At 31.0% G+C, this 16,741-nt stretch overlaps 1 protein-coding gene across 1 annotated transcript; it reads right to left on the bottom strand.

Annotated features, from left to right (window-relative positions):
• Positions 1–753: 753 nt before the first annotated feature.
• On the bottom strand, positions 754–16,147 carry LOTGIDRAFT_237752 (hypothetical protein; the record flags this gene model as incomplete). Its single annotated transcript, XM_009047748.1, has 18 exons — positions 754–2,409; positions 2,609–2,800; positions 3,062–3,171; positions 3,596–3,738; positions 4,069–4,175; positions 4,675–4,826; positions 5,544–5,651; positions 5,864–5,968; positions 6,163–6,326; positions 6,623–6,748; positions 7,095–7,251; positions 8,061–8,163; positions 8,522–8,749; positions 9,264–9,488; positions 10,723–10,838; positions 11,398–11,486; positions 14,977–15,091; positions 16,090–16,147. The coding sequence occupies 18 exons, from the start codon at positions 16,145–16,147 to the stop codon at positions 2,212–2,214; spliced, it is 2,496 nt and encodes an 831-aa protein (XP_009045996.1). The 3' UTR covers positions 754–2,211.
• Positions 16,148–16,741: the final 594 nt, after the last annotated feature.

The raw sequence follows: 16,741 nt of genomic DNA, 5'->3' as shown, positions 1-16,741 counted from the left end.
TACGAATACAGTAGGCTATAGTATTGTATTGTTGGTTTTTGTTTTGGTGAAATTGCTGATGATATTTAAGATACATTTGGTTCGAAAAACGTTAATTGTGTACATATTTCGTTTCGATTGTAAATTAACGTTAACCTGTGAAAATGTAATGGTATTTTGTAAATATATTTTTTGTAAATTTATGTTTTATGTTAGAAATTTGTAAATCTCTACGTAATGCGCTTGTTTTATAATTTACCATGAAACGACTTTCAATTCATAATATTAAAAATATGATTTTTAAGAGATCTGTTTCATAAGTTGTCAAATTCGTGTCATTCTTGTGGATATAACAATTTTTTAATATTAACAGTTTCGTGATTTTAAGCACAAAGATATTCTAGTTTGGGTATTCCTATAGGTTTGTTCACTCCACCGTGGTCTCTCAGCCACATCTTTCATATGGAATTCAATCTGATGACGCCATAGAAGTCTTACAGTAATCAGCCGAAAATTGATACAAAAGAATTCTCTCAAGTGGTAGCTACGCTTAAAGGAACAGTTGATTGAATTTGTAACCACTTCTATTGAATTTTTCTTATGGATGTCTTCAGATCATGTTATGATTGAAGTGACACTTAGAAAATATACGAAACAATCAAGAGCTGGATCATGATTATATTGGATGCTGATGAGCACTAATAAATTGATGATGTGTTACATATGCCAAAAAAGTGATGGATTCAATCAAAAAAGGACAAAGAAACAAAATAAAAGATTTCAATAAAGTTTAATTATGCAAAGTATGAGCAAAACATATAAATAGATTGAGACTGTGAAAAGATGCTCGGAATCTCGAAATATGAAAGGTTCTACAATCAAAAGTTGTGCAAAAATGAATTTATTACAATTTAGGCTAAAAGCAATAAATTTTAAATCATAATAACTATCACAATCTCTAATTAATATATCTTCAAAGTTCCAAAATGCACTTTCATTATAAGAGTCCTTCTTACTTAAATGCACTTAGATTTCAAACTGAAGAAGTACCTAAACATGTTAAAGGCATTCAATCTTTAGGCTTTATAACATCTTAATTTCATACATGCTGAAGGCTCTCAGACTTTAATGTGACGAAATATTTAGGCTCTGCGGCTCTTAATGTTATAATCTAAAAATGGAATAACATTTCAAACTTAATTATTGACTAAAGTTATATGCTCTCAATTCATTATTTTTTTCAATGAAGTGTTATTCTGATTTACATAAAATAACAGAATTTAAATTCGGAATACGGTCCTAACATAACATAAAATACAATATAATTATATGAATAAATAATGCAAAAATAACAAATTAAAAAAAAAATTGAAAATAATATGAGCATTGATATATATTAGAAATAATAGTTCAACAATTAATACAAAAAATTCACATTGGAAACAATTGGGATATATATATATGAGAAAACAAACGGCATGAAAATGTCTGAATTTAAAAAAAAATATGAAAATATTCATTCGAATGTGTGAAAGAGTAATATTACTATACTGATAATACTTACTATATTACTAATAATATATGTAGGTTCTTATACATGGCAAATAATTGACAATTGATATGTGGAGATTGAAGGTAATTTTTGACTAAGAATATATTTTTTTAAATGCCAAAAATGTCCATTGTAGTAGTAATCTCTTGCCCTAAAGCCTTGCCCTGTACTTCTAGAAAATTGAGTAATCCAGAAATTATATTCCATCATGCACTCATAGAAAATCAAGAAACCAAAATTAACAAATATTTTCTAGATGATGATCCATTGGATAAAAGTTCAAAGAGCTTACTGTACTTACTGGCATGGGGTAAAAAAGATACTTAAAAACTTTAGTGTGCAGTTAATTAGTAAATCAAATGCTTCCATTTGTAATCAGTGCTGGACATGTGAAATGTGTCTAAGGATTCAATTTAAAAAGTTTACAAAATACTGATAAAGTGTTGAGGTATTAAGCAACATTTAAATCTTGACAAGAACAAACTCAAGCAAATAACAAAAGCCATAAACCATTGCCCAAATCTAAAAATACTTCAAAAAATGTAGAAACATTTCCAATATTTTAATATAATCTTTTGAATTTGAATTTGGAGATTCACCAAAAATAGTTATCTGATATGAATTAGACAAGGACCAAAAAAGTATAAATAATGGTTGGATGTAAAAATTTGAATATCTGTTTAAGGATTGAGAAGTTGTGGATGGAATCTTCTGATAGCCCACTGTATTGCCCATATACTTAATGGTCGCATGTAACCCAAAGAACGGTAACCCTTCTCTGTTGTATAAGCTTCAGGAGTCTGAAAAGCTAAACCTAGTCCTTCCCAACAAGCATGATATGCTCCATATGCTGTCTGTAGGCCTTCATCTAACAGGCCCTAAAATAGAATGAATTCAATAATACAAACGAAAGCTTTAAAACATGGTAAAATCTTTCTTGCAAGCCCCATTTCAGATCATCTTCATCCTGAAACGGACTTTACTATCTAAAAATCATCATTGGCAAGGAAAGTTGCGATAGAGATCCAAATGTAGTTGATTCTTACTACACCATTTGAGAATAATGTATTGACTTACCTCTTGTATCATACTTGCTGCTACAGCATAGGTAATACCTGTCCAGAATTCCTCTGACTGAGGACTACTCGTATCTCTTGAACCATCTGGTTTGGTACCATTAATAGCTCCCATATTACCATTACCAAACTTCTTGACATTATTCTCATACACTGTTTTTAGAGCAGTTTTAACTCGATCAGATGGAAATACCTAAAGTAACAACATGGTCTTTATTATTTCAACAAATACAATGCTGGGACTAAAATTTAAACTGTTGAAATTGCTGAAGCTAGGACATCAAGATACTACTTTGCCATTAGAACTGCCAACTTGAGGTCCCTTTTTAAGTCTATTATTGTATTTTTGAGTGTAGGGTTGCTTTCTTTTGCAACTGGATTTGCAAATAAATACTCTTACAACAATATACTTTTAAAGTTAGTTAAAAAAAGTTAAAGAGGAAACAATACTTACTGCTTCATCTTTAATGTCTGATGCATGTAAATACCATTGCCCTGATAACTGATCAGCCATTATGCTATCATGATGTTCACTATTACTGCTATCATACTCATAATATTTACCTGCAAAAATATCACTTATGTGTCTAATCCCGTTATAAGGAGCATTACCAGTAGATAATGTTGGAAAAAAGGATGGTGAGATATGATTTTGTGTTGACTACAGTGAATAAACTTAGAAAAAACGCATTGCAGCACAGTTCATGTTACTTCTTATCATATAATCGCCAATTTTATAAGCACAAAATGATTTACTAAATTGGATATGAAAAGTGGATATTGGCAAATAAATCATTATTTGCAGCAAAATCAATGAAAAAGTTGCCTGAATACTAAAAATGCCTCTGGAAATAATAATGTGGATTTAAGATATCTAGCAGATCACGGAGAGATTTTAGAGACAATAATGTTTGTGGTAATTTTTGGCTACGATACATAAGACACACTTAAGGATTAACAAAATTAATGAAAGCCGTATCTAACATACCATTCCATAACTTGTCTTGATATGATTCAGCACCACGTTTTAATATAGCAGCATATCTATCTACATCATCAGTTTTACCCAATATAAAGCCCATTTCACATAATACACGTAAAGCAGCTAACCATAAACCTCCACAATATGCACTAGAATATCAACAATGAAATGAGCTGAGGCTTAAGTCATCAGGAAAAACATACACCATGCAGTCATTCAATGAGTCACATGAGTCATTCATATGCAGATATAGCAAACCACAAACAGTTATATTAGTAACTATGCTAACACTTTTCGAAAAAACTGATGGTACTTCTTCTTCTATTATACAATTATTGCTCACGATTTTGTCATGCTTTTGGCGAGATTTTCGCGTATACAAACTCTTATTAGTGACTGAAGTGAAACCAGTATGTGCAGACTAGTGCTGGCATATCCTGCTTCCAATTTCTGCAGTTTAAATTTTACAAATTGCATACCTTGCACCTTTCATGGTCCAAGCATCAAATGTTTGATCTGCATAACCTGAATTGTCTATTAATCCATCACCATCTGTATCCCAATCTATAGCATGTTCTATAACACCCTGAATAGGAATATGATTCAGCACCTCGTTAATAATGATTGTATACAAGCAGATAGGGAAGTGTCAAAAACTGATTTAATAAAAATATACATTATATATCACATAAAATGGAAATGCTTTTGAACTTCACAATTTTCTGCTCATGAGTGAAGATAACAAATTCTTCACATAAAGTGATGTGTTGTAGCACGCTGCAAAATTCAGCTTATTTTTTTTAAGTAATTGTACCCCCACTTCATTTCAGAGAAATTTCAAATATGAATGAATGAAAACAAATCAATTATATTTTCCAAATTGTTCTCCTCCAATTTGCCCCCATGCCAGACTTCCATCTATGCACTTCCCCATTTGGTATCGAATCACAACAATTGTCACTCATTTAAGTCTGCCCTTATTTGTACCCTCGATTCCAAGCGGCTGGCGCTACCACTGGTACTTTGAGGGGGTAGCTTTTACAAAGAGAAACTTTTATTGTATGGTATATTTAGTAGCAACTTACCACAGCAACAGGATACATTTCATGTAAATATTTTCTATCATTAGTAGCTACATAGTCTCTATATACTTGTAATACAAATTTAGTATTTAAATCTTTCCAGTCATGAGTAGGATGTATTGAATAACAATTCACCTTCTTCCATGGCTCTTCCTCTATAAAACAAATGACGTGCGTTTACATAAAACAGGCTTAACCCTTTGAGTAAATGTGTAAATGAATTAAATGTCATGTAGCCTGCACGGGAGCAATTTCTCTTGAAAGTGTTAATAGAAATGCACTCACACAGGAGTATTTAGTGAGAGGTGAAAGATTACTATAAAGACTCCAATTTTGTTATTTCTTGTTTATCATACACGCGATTGTCAAATTCAAATAAGCTTAATTGAAGCTTATTAAAAGGAAACCATCTCAAGTGTACAAGTAGCTCAGGAGAACTAACATCTAATCAAAAAATGTTGAGATTTACAACTTTTATAATATATGCAAAATATGCAAAATAACCTTAATGATAGTAGACCAATATGTCTAGTCCAGTAACAAAGAGACCAAGAGAGGTATCCTTAAACATTACCAGTAGATCATGGTAGGAAAAGGGATGGTAATATAAGATTTTATGTTGATTACATTGAGCAAACTTGAAAACCACACAATGAAACACAGTTCATGTTACTAGCTTCTCACACAGTTAACAATGATATAGGGACGAAAAGATTTACAACACTGGATATTAAAAGTGGCTACTGGCAATTATAGCATTACTGACAGCAAAATAAATGCCTGGATTTAGCCTGGATATTGAAGTACATACAGTGTTCATGTAGGGTTATGGGTGAACAATATATGTTAAAAGAATAAATATTTAAAATTACCTGGATCTCCAATATCATGTGGTACTGTATTAGCTATATGTGTTGGTCCTTTTTCACCACTCATAAGATACTGCATATTAGTTTCATCATTTCTGACTATTGTAGCAGCTAAAAAATATAAAGCATTTAACATTTATAAATAGTTTGAATTAAAAAAAAAACTCAAAGGTTATCACAAGATCTTCATAATCTTATATATTATACATCTCAAATATTATTTTGTATTATTCTAAAATCAGAGATTCATAAAATTTAGGTTGTGTTGAACTGCCAAAATGTGGTATACTCCACTTAAAATATGATTTAAAAAAAACACTTACCCATATCATATTGAAGAGATAACTGTAATTTAGGCCATAACATAATCAGAGCAAATGATGCATAATGATGTACATCATAGGTATTATACATTCTATATTCCATACCTGTATAATTTATTTGAAAAACCTATCAATAATAACAGAAGTCAGAGCGCAAAATGAATTATGACATAAGATAGGCAAAGCAGTCGCCTACAAATTGGTCCTTACCAAAGAAGGTCTGAGGAGTGATTGACCAATCAGATGACTGGAACACTTAAATTATCATAAGTAAAGTTTTCTGAGCATAAATATATTACCCTCTAAATAACCAAATCGACTATATTCTTTCACGACTGGATGTAGGTTGATATCAGCTTTAAAGTTTTTATCTAATTCGTGAGGGTCTAACCAGACTGTCCCACCATCACTGATATAATATAACTCATTATATAACGCTGACTTGTACCATCCAGGTAATTTTCTGGAAAATAAAAAAGTTTTGTTTTGCAAACATTAACACACAGACAAAACTTATTAATACAATAATGAGGGCTTCACCCCCTCCTGTTTTGATTGGTTAAATTCACCGCCCCATACAAATCTATTTTGATAAAGTGAACCATTATGCCATTTATTTATTGATAAGGGAGCCTGGTTTAAATAAAGATGCATAAATACACATTTATAGAGACAGATTTTTTTTACATTGAGCTGAAACATTATTCTGGTTATCCACTAAATTGTGATAATTGATTAGATTCAGAATAATAAACTTACTTGCTATTTAATACAGGTTGCTGCCAATCGTTTATTTTTTTCTCCCACATAGGGTAATTTTTTAATGCATGCTGACAAAGGTTTGGACCTGCATTACCTTCAGTACCGAACCAACGAGTGTAACGTCTACAAAACAGATATAAAACAAAATGTTAAGTACAAAAATATAAGTAGATTTGTAGGTTAACACTACTTTGCATTTTTCATTAATGTCTCTTGAATATTAAATAATACACACAACACTAAGCCCAATATCCCATTAGCTCTATTTGGATCTCACTTAATGGGATTGTAAGTAGCATCGATGTGCAACATTCAAATGTTCAGTCAGTCATCTGTGGTTCCTGCAATTCCATTGAGTGTTTTATAATGTCCTTTTTGCAAAGGTTCTAAGATAATATAAGCAACTTTTGCAATAGTGACCTCATAAAGTGCTTAGTTTTAGTGGAATTCGAATTCAATATTTACAAACCTAGCATAATGTTGTTCCTTGGCTCCAAATTGAATAACAGGCATATCCCAAGCTAAGGCAAAATCCAGTGATTTAGATGACATGGAGGGTACATTAATAAAGGCACATACAGCAACACCAATATCTTTTCCTTTATTACCAGTAGCTGGGCTGGCAGCTAAAAAAAACCAAACCAGAATTAAATATTTTACATTTGGAAAGAAAGAAACAAACAACTTAGGTTCACAAAGGATCATTTCTACAAGGTCCTCTTGGCATTAATCTTTCCAAGATTTTCCATACCTATTTACAACTGGGTCGACTAGATATATGTTTTTTCAAGGTCATCATACTTCACATGCAAACAAAGATTAGAACCCACAGCCACCATTTGCTTGTAACCAATCAAATGCCATGTAAAGAACCAATGCTCTAACCGACTGTGCTACAGTCCCTGGAGATTGCTACATGCACAGCATATAGTTTGACCTAATTATATTTCTTGCTGAAATCTGATATCTTAAACTAGTCTAAAATTCAAACTTGATATCATAATAGGTCCATAATATGGTTTTATGATAAGGAACACTGAAATTATATGCTGAGAAATAATAATTTCAAAAGTGATCATTCTAAAAAAATTACAAAAAAAGAAAAAGGTGAATCTATTAAGATTATGATAAATTTACTATAAGTCTATGAGTAAATTTCAGAAACTCAGTTGATTTGAAATTCAGAATTAAAATGTATCAAATAAAGCAAAGTAACTCCATATAATAAGTTATGAAGGGAAAACAGCAATGTCAAAATAAATGGAAGATGACCACAAATATAGATAACAAAATGTAACACAATATTGATATACAACAAAATCTATGCCATATTCTTGATAAATGTAAATCTTAGAATATCGTTGTGATAATAAAGAAAAATATTGTGATAAAAATTGTAATAATAAAATAAAATTATCGTGATTGGGATACATGCCTGGTGTGTTACCTAGTTTACCATCTTCATACAAATCATTCCATAATTCTTCACCACTACCATGAGGGTCAAAATTAACAACTGTACTTATATCTACATCAGGCTGTATTGAAAAATGAAAGCATGACCTGGGGTTTAAACAAATTTTGACACATTCTGACTAAGTCCAAGGCTATAACTAAAGCTCTTTCATCCAAAATACAAAATTAAATCCTAATAAAATGCACATAAACAAAACATTTAGTTTCTAATATTATAATATACTGATTCAGATGCCTTGACAAAAAACAAAAAACAAAAAAATCAACCAAGAACTTGTCAAAGATCTCATCACTCGACATGGATGAAAACTGTAGATTCTATCGAGCTCATAAATAATACCCATGGATAGATCCACAGATAAAATTTGGTACCAGTGACTAGTAGCAGAGCTATACTAAAATTATAAAATAAAAACAAACCTTAGAGATAGACGCTAAAGAATAGGTACATTTCATCCCATTAAACAATTGATGTATAGAAACACCGGTCAAGTCTTGTTTCTGGAACTCTCCACTAGATATACCTTTATTACAATCATTTTTGCTGCCCTGGCCATTTTGAAAGGTGAAGGTTATGCTGGCTTCTAAATCTTCTGGTCCATTATTCTCTATTGTCCAAACAAAAACAGCAGTTGGTAGACTAGTTTCCTGAAGGAATTTAAAGGAACCAGTAAAAGATAGTTTGGATTCTTTTCAAATTTGTAAAGAAAATTCTTTCTTTCAAGTTATTGGTGATGATTTAGAAGGTAGGGTTCTTGCTTCCTAACTTAGAGGTCTTGGATCTCAGCATTAAGATAGTCGAGTGATTTAGGTCATTGGGAATGCCATGGAAAATCCTCTTCTAGTGCAGATAAATCAAGACCCTGTGAGCACATTAAAGTTCCACAATATTCTCACTATGTGGTATGTTGTCCAGTCTGGATGACAATGAAGGACATAAAATATAAGATAAACATGCACTTCTGATCATTTCATTTTCTTTGGAAGTTCATTTTTTGATTCCTAGCAATCACTGAAGATTTGGATTAGGATGCCTTTGATTCATAATAAAAGGTTTCTAAAAGAATTAACTTATATTCACGAGGATAGATAGGTGATATCTGTTTACATATTAATTAACATTATTTTATTTAATATTCTAGTAGGGTTAAAAAGAAAGTACCTGATATTCATGAGGATAGATAGGTGATATCTGTCTACATATCAATTTAACATTATGTTTTTTAATATCATAAACTGTCCAGGCTCTAGGATACAGAGCATGATATGTGGCACTACCACCAGGAAAACCCCAGGACCAGTTCTTTAGTGACTTGCCCTTTTTAACTTGAGATGATAATACTTGTTGATATACAGTCACGCCATTTCTTCTGATACACACTATAAACTGAAAACAAATTGGAAAAAATCTAAATTAAATTACTTCAGCCATATTATCCACAAATTCCTGACTTTGACAATTGCCCGAAATTGGACTAAACCTTAGATTTTTTTGTTCATGATATGTTTTTCAGACACCATGTTCATCTGCAATTCAATGAGAGAAATAACCCACCGACATAATATTATTCAAATTTGATCAAATTTTTAAGAAACATTTAATCACCACTTTCAAAAATGTATAGATATTTTTTTACCAAAATTGTTAACACATATTTATTCGTATTTATTGTATATAAACCTTAAATCCGATTACAAATTAATAAGTGTTCAGGGATAAATAAAAATAAAATTGAGATCAGATTAAATGAATATCTATAGGACTTTTTCATTTTATAATGGAGTTTAGTCATGATGAATAAATAAAATGGCCCATCACCCGCTGAGGGGTAAAATTACACATTTAACAGGGCGTAAAAAACACTGAGTTAAAATTAGTTTTTTATATGAAAAGAAAATGAGATAATAAGGCAACATGAAAATAATTCAGCCATTAAAAAAACTGGCTTTATTTGTTGTTTAACTGCAACATGACTTTCTACTTTTAAAATAATTATTTTCTCAAGTTTTATTCTTTTGTGTTTAAAATAAGTGAGATCCCCTGTGTTTTGAATACAATGTATTAAAATAAATCAAACGACAATGGATACTTTATCAAAAAAGATTATAAGTATTCGAGTTTCTTTTCTCTTAATAGACTTAATACAGAATTTACCATATTCAAGAAAACAAATTTATTTTCTGAACAAAAAAAAAAAGTTTTTTGAATTTTCTAGATATTTTTTATGTGAATTGGAATATCAGCCTCGAAATAATACTGTTAGTCTTAGAATGTCTTTGCATTGAAATGAAACATATTTCTCTCTTAGATATTTCAACCCCAAAAAGTCCCAAATTTTGGCTGAAAATTGTCCTGGGGCTGAGTATTTTCCCTATGTAAAATGTTAAGTGGGATTGCACAAACCCTGGCCATCGTCAGTTCAAAGAGCCATGCCTGCCCCTCTAAAGAATCCTCCAACCCCCACACCCACATGGTAGAAAAGCCACTGTTTAGTTATACTTGTCCATGAAGAGTCCATACACTGCCGACTTATCTGTGTTTGGTACAAGATAGCCAGATGAGCAAATTGTCTAAGGCATTAAAAAAGTTAAGAGAAAATATCATGAAACAGTTCTCATACCTGATCTGCTTCTACAGTATGATGCCGATATATTCCTGGTATCATTTGAAAACGGCAAAATTCTCCTTTATAACCTCTACCAATAGTACCACATCCGATACCACCTATAGGACAACCTAGTAAATATATGTAACTGTTGTTTAACTATACTGTAAACAGGCAACGCCATGCAGTGTGCAATGAAGACAATATTGCCAGGATAGCAGCATTAGCCAAGTCTTTTTTTAGTTTCCAACTGTCGAAGGATGCTTTAAGAGTACAGCCTTTAGCATGGGGACATCCATATCTTGTGCAGTCCTCCAACCACCATCACTGTCAAGGGAGATTCGCTTAAAAATCCTAAGGTTTTATCATGAAATTTCTCACAGAAAATAACAGAATAAAATTCTTGCTCATTTAAGAGAATTTCTGGTGCCATAGACAGTGTTTTTGGGGATCATTTTGGTAATTATTATATCTTATTCTACATTTTATTTAATTAACCCAATAAATATTTTTTATCTCATGAAAATAAGCCATTGGGTATAAACTTCATGGTATTGATCTTACAAAGGTTGTCTTTAAACACTTATTTTTGGCTTTTAATTCTTAGATAAAGATAATCTCTAACAAGAGTATTACATTGGATTAAGTCATATTATACTAATCCATCTAGAGTTAATAAACTATATTTACCATATATAGGATTATGTTTTATTGCATTCATATGATCAATGAATGGTTTCTTTCCTTCTTTCTTCTTTTTCATCCACATAGCACTATATCTAGAATATATCATTTCACAAATTGAATATTATGTTAAATATTTGAGATATGATATTTTCAATTCATTGCATATATCACTTCATTTGTGACATAGAATTTGAAATATCATGTATATGTACAGGATATAAGATGAAAATGTCAATTTTGGAATATCATGTTATCATATTTTTTGGGACATGAATTTTAATATCATGTTATCATATTTTTTGGGACATGAATTTGGTATGTCATATTATTACATCTTTGGTGCATGAATTTTGAATATCATGTTATTATATTTTTTGGGACATGAATTTGGTATGTCATATTATTACATCTTTGGTGCATGAATTTTGAATATCATGTTATTATATTTTTTGGGACATGAATTTGGTATGTCATATTATTACATCTTTGGTGCATGAATTTTGAATATCATGTTATTATATTTTTTGGGACATGAATTTGGTATGTCATATTATTACATCTTTGGTGCATGAATTTTGAATATCATGTTATTATATTTTTTGGGACATGAATTTGGTATGTCATATTATTACATCTTCGGTGCATGAATTTTGAATATCATGTTATTATATTTTTTGGGACATGAATTTGGTATGTCATGTTATTACATCTTTGGTGCATGAATTTTGAATATCATGTTATTATATTTTTTGGGACATGAATTTGGTATGTCATATTATTACATCTTTGGTGCATGAATTTTGAATATCATGTTATTATATTTTTTGGGACATGAATTTGGTATGTCATATTATTACATCTTTGGTGCATGAATTTTGAATATCATGTTATTATATTTTTTGGGACATGAATTTGGTATGTCATATTATTACATCTTTGGTGCATGAATTTTGAATATCATGTTATTATATCTTTTGGGACATGAATTTGGTATGTCATATTATTACATCTTTGGTGCATGAATTTTGAATATCATGTTATTATATTTTTTGGGACATGAATTTGGTATGTCATATTATTACATCTTTGGTGCATGAATTTTGAATATCATGTTATTATATTTTTTGGGACATGAATTTGGTATGTCATATTATTACATCTTTGGTGCATGAATTTTGAATATCATGTTATTATATTTTTTGGGGCATGAATTTGGTATGTCATATTATTACATCTTTGGTGCATGAATTTTGAATATCATGTTATCATATTTTTTGGGACATGAATTTGGTATGTCATATTATTACATCTTTGGTGCATGAATTTTGAATATCATGTTATCATATTTTTTGGGACATGAATTTTGAATATCATGTTTTCATATCTTTTGGGACATGAATTTTATATATCATGTTATTATATTTTTTTGGGACGTGAATTTGGAATGTCATGTTATCATATTTTTTAGGACATGTCATATTATCCAATTTTTGGAATATGACTATAACAGAATATGATTTTATCTTTTGAGACATGAAATTAGAATGCCATTTCAACATTAGATACGAATTTGGAATAATAATACCAATGTTAAAACCCATTTTGACTAAATTTGAGAAAAAAACGCAAAATATGTGGTTTCTAAATGCATAAACCGATATTGATAGGTTAGAATGATATAAAGAGTAGAAACAGCTGCTAGCAGAAGAATGACTCATATTATTAATATCACATACTGGTATGCTTATATATCATATTATGAATGAAGAATTTAAATATACATAGTTCAATATAATGTAATAATATTGTATATCTTGACAAGTTTCCCATACCATTTCTATATATATACATAATGATATGCTTTAGTATATAAGTAACAGATGTTGTCCACAGGTATTACTTTTATAGCTTCCTGATTTTCCTTCAATCCCCATTATACAGAACTACTTTCATATTGAATGTTCATGTATGGATATCTTTTTAAACTAATGGGTCAGATCAGAACTTATTTCTAATCTCAGTTGCCATTAAAGACGTAAGGCTCTTTAAATATATCCTACAATAGCTAAATTTCACCTATAGCTTAACGAATGTCTGTAAATATTTGCTGAAATTATACAGCCATCTATAGCTCGTTTGGTTCTTATATCATTCAACAAAAATTAACCATCATGGAACTACTGATGGGCAATTACGACAACTTCATGATCTAGATATCTGGCCTAATAATGTCTATCAACTGCTGTCTTCAACAGCATTCCTTTATTAAATTGCAGTAGAATTGGACTTCATATTTCAATTCTGAAAAGCGATATGGGTAGCTGAAAATAAGCTTTATCATCTGGTATAGCAAGAACCTATATGACTATGTCCCTAAAGATCTGGACAGTGTTCATCTGCTTCCAATTCAAAACAGACGTTCTAGTACATTATCAATCACATGGTTTTGTTAGTATCCAGAAACTCCTTGGGGAATGAGGAATATTGCTGTATAATAAGCTAAAAATCATCTCAAGATCTGACAATGATAGTTTTAGCTGTAGTTAAAGGGTAAAAGAGGTATTCGGGAAACTGTTAGCATCGATTTGCACCATTCCAATTTTCAATCATACATCTGTTGTTATTGATGGCAAAGGGCCTTATATAATATTAGCAGATTTTGTACAAACAGATGTTGTTATAAGCAAGCCGTTGCAAAAGTTTTTTTCGGTATCCAGAAATTTCTTGAAGATTATTGACATCTCTATAAGTATAAAATAAGAGCTTAAATTCAGCTTGTAATCTACTGTCATTAAGCTTATAGAAACAGATGCCATCATGTATTACAAGTTAGCCTAATATTTCGTATTACAGTATACTGGTAGAGGAAGTTTGCATGAATCTATATCAATTTCTATACCTGACCTATTTAATTGTCTATTTTTTTACTATATGTTTAAGCTATAAGAGCTTAATTAGAGCTTTATAGGTTTCATCATAATGAATATCATAATTTAAATCATGTTTTTATCATTTCATCCAAATATATTAATAAAAATGAAATAATGTTTGGCACATTTAGTTTAAATTAAAGAGCCCCTTCCATTTCCAATTTTTGAGGGATCTTTAACGGTCATAGGGCTGGGGGATACCAGTATGACTAACGATACAACTTCTGAAACTAGTATTTATCGCGATATCAGTTTATTGTACTAAATGGGCACATCCCTTATTAACCTGATCTACAACACTGACAGGAAAGAAAAAACATATACTTTATTTTACAAGGATAACAACTTGAGTTCACAATTAAGGATCATTTCTACCAGCTGGTCCTTGAGCAAACCTCTGGCATTGATCCATATCGGTACCCATTTACAGCTGGGTTGACTGGAATTATGAGTGAAGATAAGGTCATCCAATTGAGATAAAAAAAAAAATAACAGCCATTAGGTTCTGAAACTGGGTTTCAAAAGGAATAATCTTGACTAGGGCCGGGTAAAATAATCGAAATAATCCATTAAAATCGCTACAAATTTATATCAAAGTAACATTTTCACCACTGTCCCTGTGCATAAAAACTAAAATGAAACATAAACTTACCTCATGCTCAGACCCATGTACTGGGGTATTTGTGAAACTCTTGGCTTGAAGAAAGGTGAACATTTATCAGGACATTCATATGATAACTTGACTCTCCAGCCAAAGTCAGGTACACCTGAATGCAAATAGACAAATCATCAAGAACAGATTTACCACTGATAGGCCTATCAGACAATAGGAAACAAAGTTTGATTTTTTTTGCTTAAGAGTTCAAAGATGCTTGTGATTTAAACCAGTGTGGCAAAAGTTAATAAGGCACCTTTTCTACCGTGTTTCACTTTAGCAACTAAACTTTATAATAAATGCCATAGTTAAAGATAAATATTCATGTCATGCAATTTTCAAAACCAACAATAACAAAGCTTCAAGAAGGTAATTTTTACATTTGGTTTTGTAAAATGAACACCCAGAAACTCTGAAATATATGATTATCAGCATTCAATGAATAAATGACTGCCTTCAAATGAAGCAATTTGTATAAAGCTATAATTAAGTGAATCACAACCCTGTCTATTTATTTATAAGTACCAGTAGTTTAAATGATGATGACCAATGACCTGTATCACCATACAAACTTCTCTGCTATAGATCGACTAGTCATCAAAGGACCTTGTGATAATGTCAACTTGTGATCTTGTGATTAGTTCAACTTGTGATCTGGTGATGATCTGGCTATTAGGTCAACTTGTAATCTTGTGATTAGATCATTTTTGATTAGGTCAACTTGTGATTAGGTCAACTTGTTATCTTGTGATTAGGTCAACTTGTGATTAGGTCAGCTTGTAATCTTGTGATTAGGTCAACTTGTGATTAGGTCAACTTGCAATCTTGTGATTAGGTCTACTTGTGATTAGGTTAACTTGCAATCTTGTGATTAGGTCAACTTGTGATTAGGTCAACTTGTGATCTGATTCAGTCTCTCACAACATGATGCCAATGACCCATAGGCCTAATCAATAATGAGTGACACATATTGTATCTAATATTCCTACTTTATATATAAAAAAAAATCTGTAATAGTGTCATAGCCATCATAGGACTTAGCCACAATACACATTAATACACATAAGTTACCCCAAGCCAATTTACATAATTATTATTATCATTTCTCACCTGGAATGTCTTCTGCAGGTGTCCTGGGTGCACCATCTCCCCCTACCACTTTAGACATACTTTCAGCTTCAGAAATACAGAAACTAAAAAAAAAACAGATGGAGCCGACTATAACAGACCTACTGGAAAGCAGGTTGATATCGTAGATGTTATTGATTGTTTTATTTCATTATTATCTACAACACTACAACTTCCAACAACCGGCTTGTAAACCGAAAGTATATTATGTTGATCTATCACCACGACTATCTCGTATCATTAAAAAATTCGCATGATACAATTTTATTTAAAGTGGCTCAAAACTCAATTTCGATCAATGAAATAAAATATCATGAATTTTTTCTAACCAAGTACATTGGTAACAAAGATTCGCAATATTCAAAGAATATCAACAGCCGATAATCACTGTAATTGAACTCACAGTCTCAGGGTGCAATCGTCCCTTTAAGTTCATGGTGATGTGCCATGATAATAAATGCACGAGTCATTTGTGTGGATAGGCTAAAATGAAATCTAAGATGTCGTAAATCAAACACAATAACGTTATATTATTCTTAAGAATGATTTTGTAACAACTTACAATTGGTATTTTATGATATAGTTTTTTTAGTATGGGCTTATCTGGAAAAAATTACATGTTCATAACATTTTC

Source organism: Lottia gigantea, assembly GCF_000327385.1.
Source record: "Lottia gigantea unplaced genomic scaffold LOTGIsca_116, whole genome shotgun sequence".
NCBI classification, from domain to species: domain Eukaryota; kingdom Metazoa; phylum Mollusca; class Gastropoda; family Lottiidae; genus Lottia; species Lottia gigantea.
The sequence above is the reverse complement of the archived record's forward strand: the minus strand, read 5'-3'. Positions and strand labels throughout refer to the sequence as shown.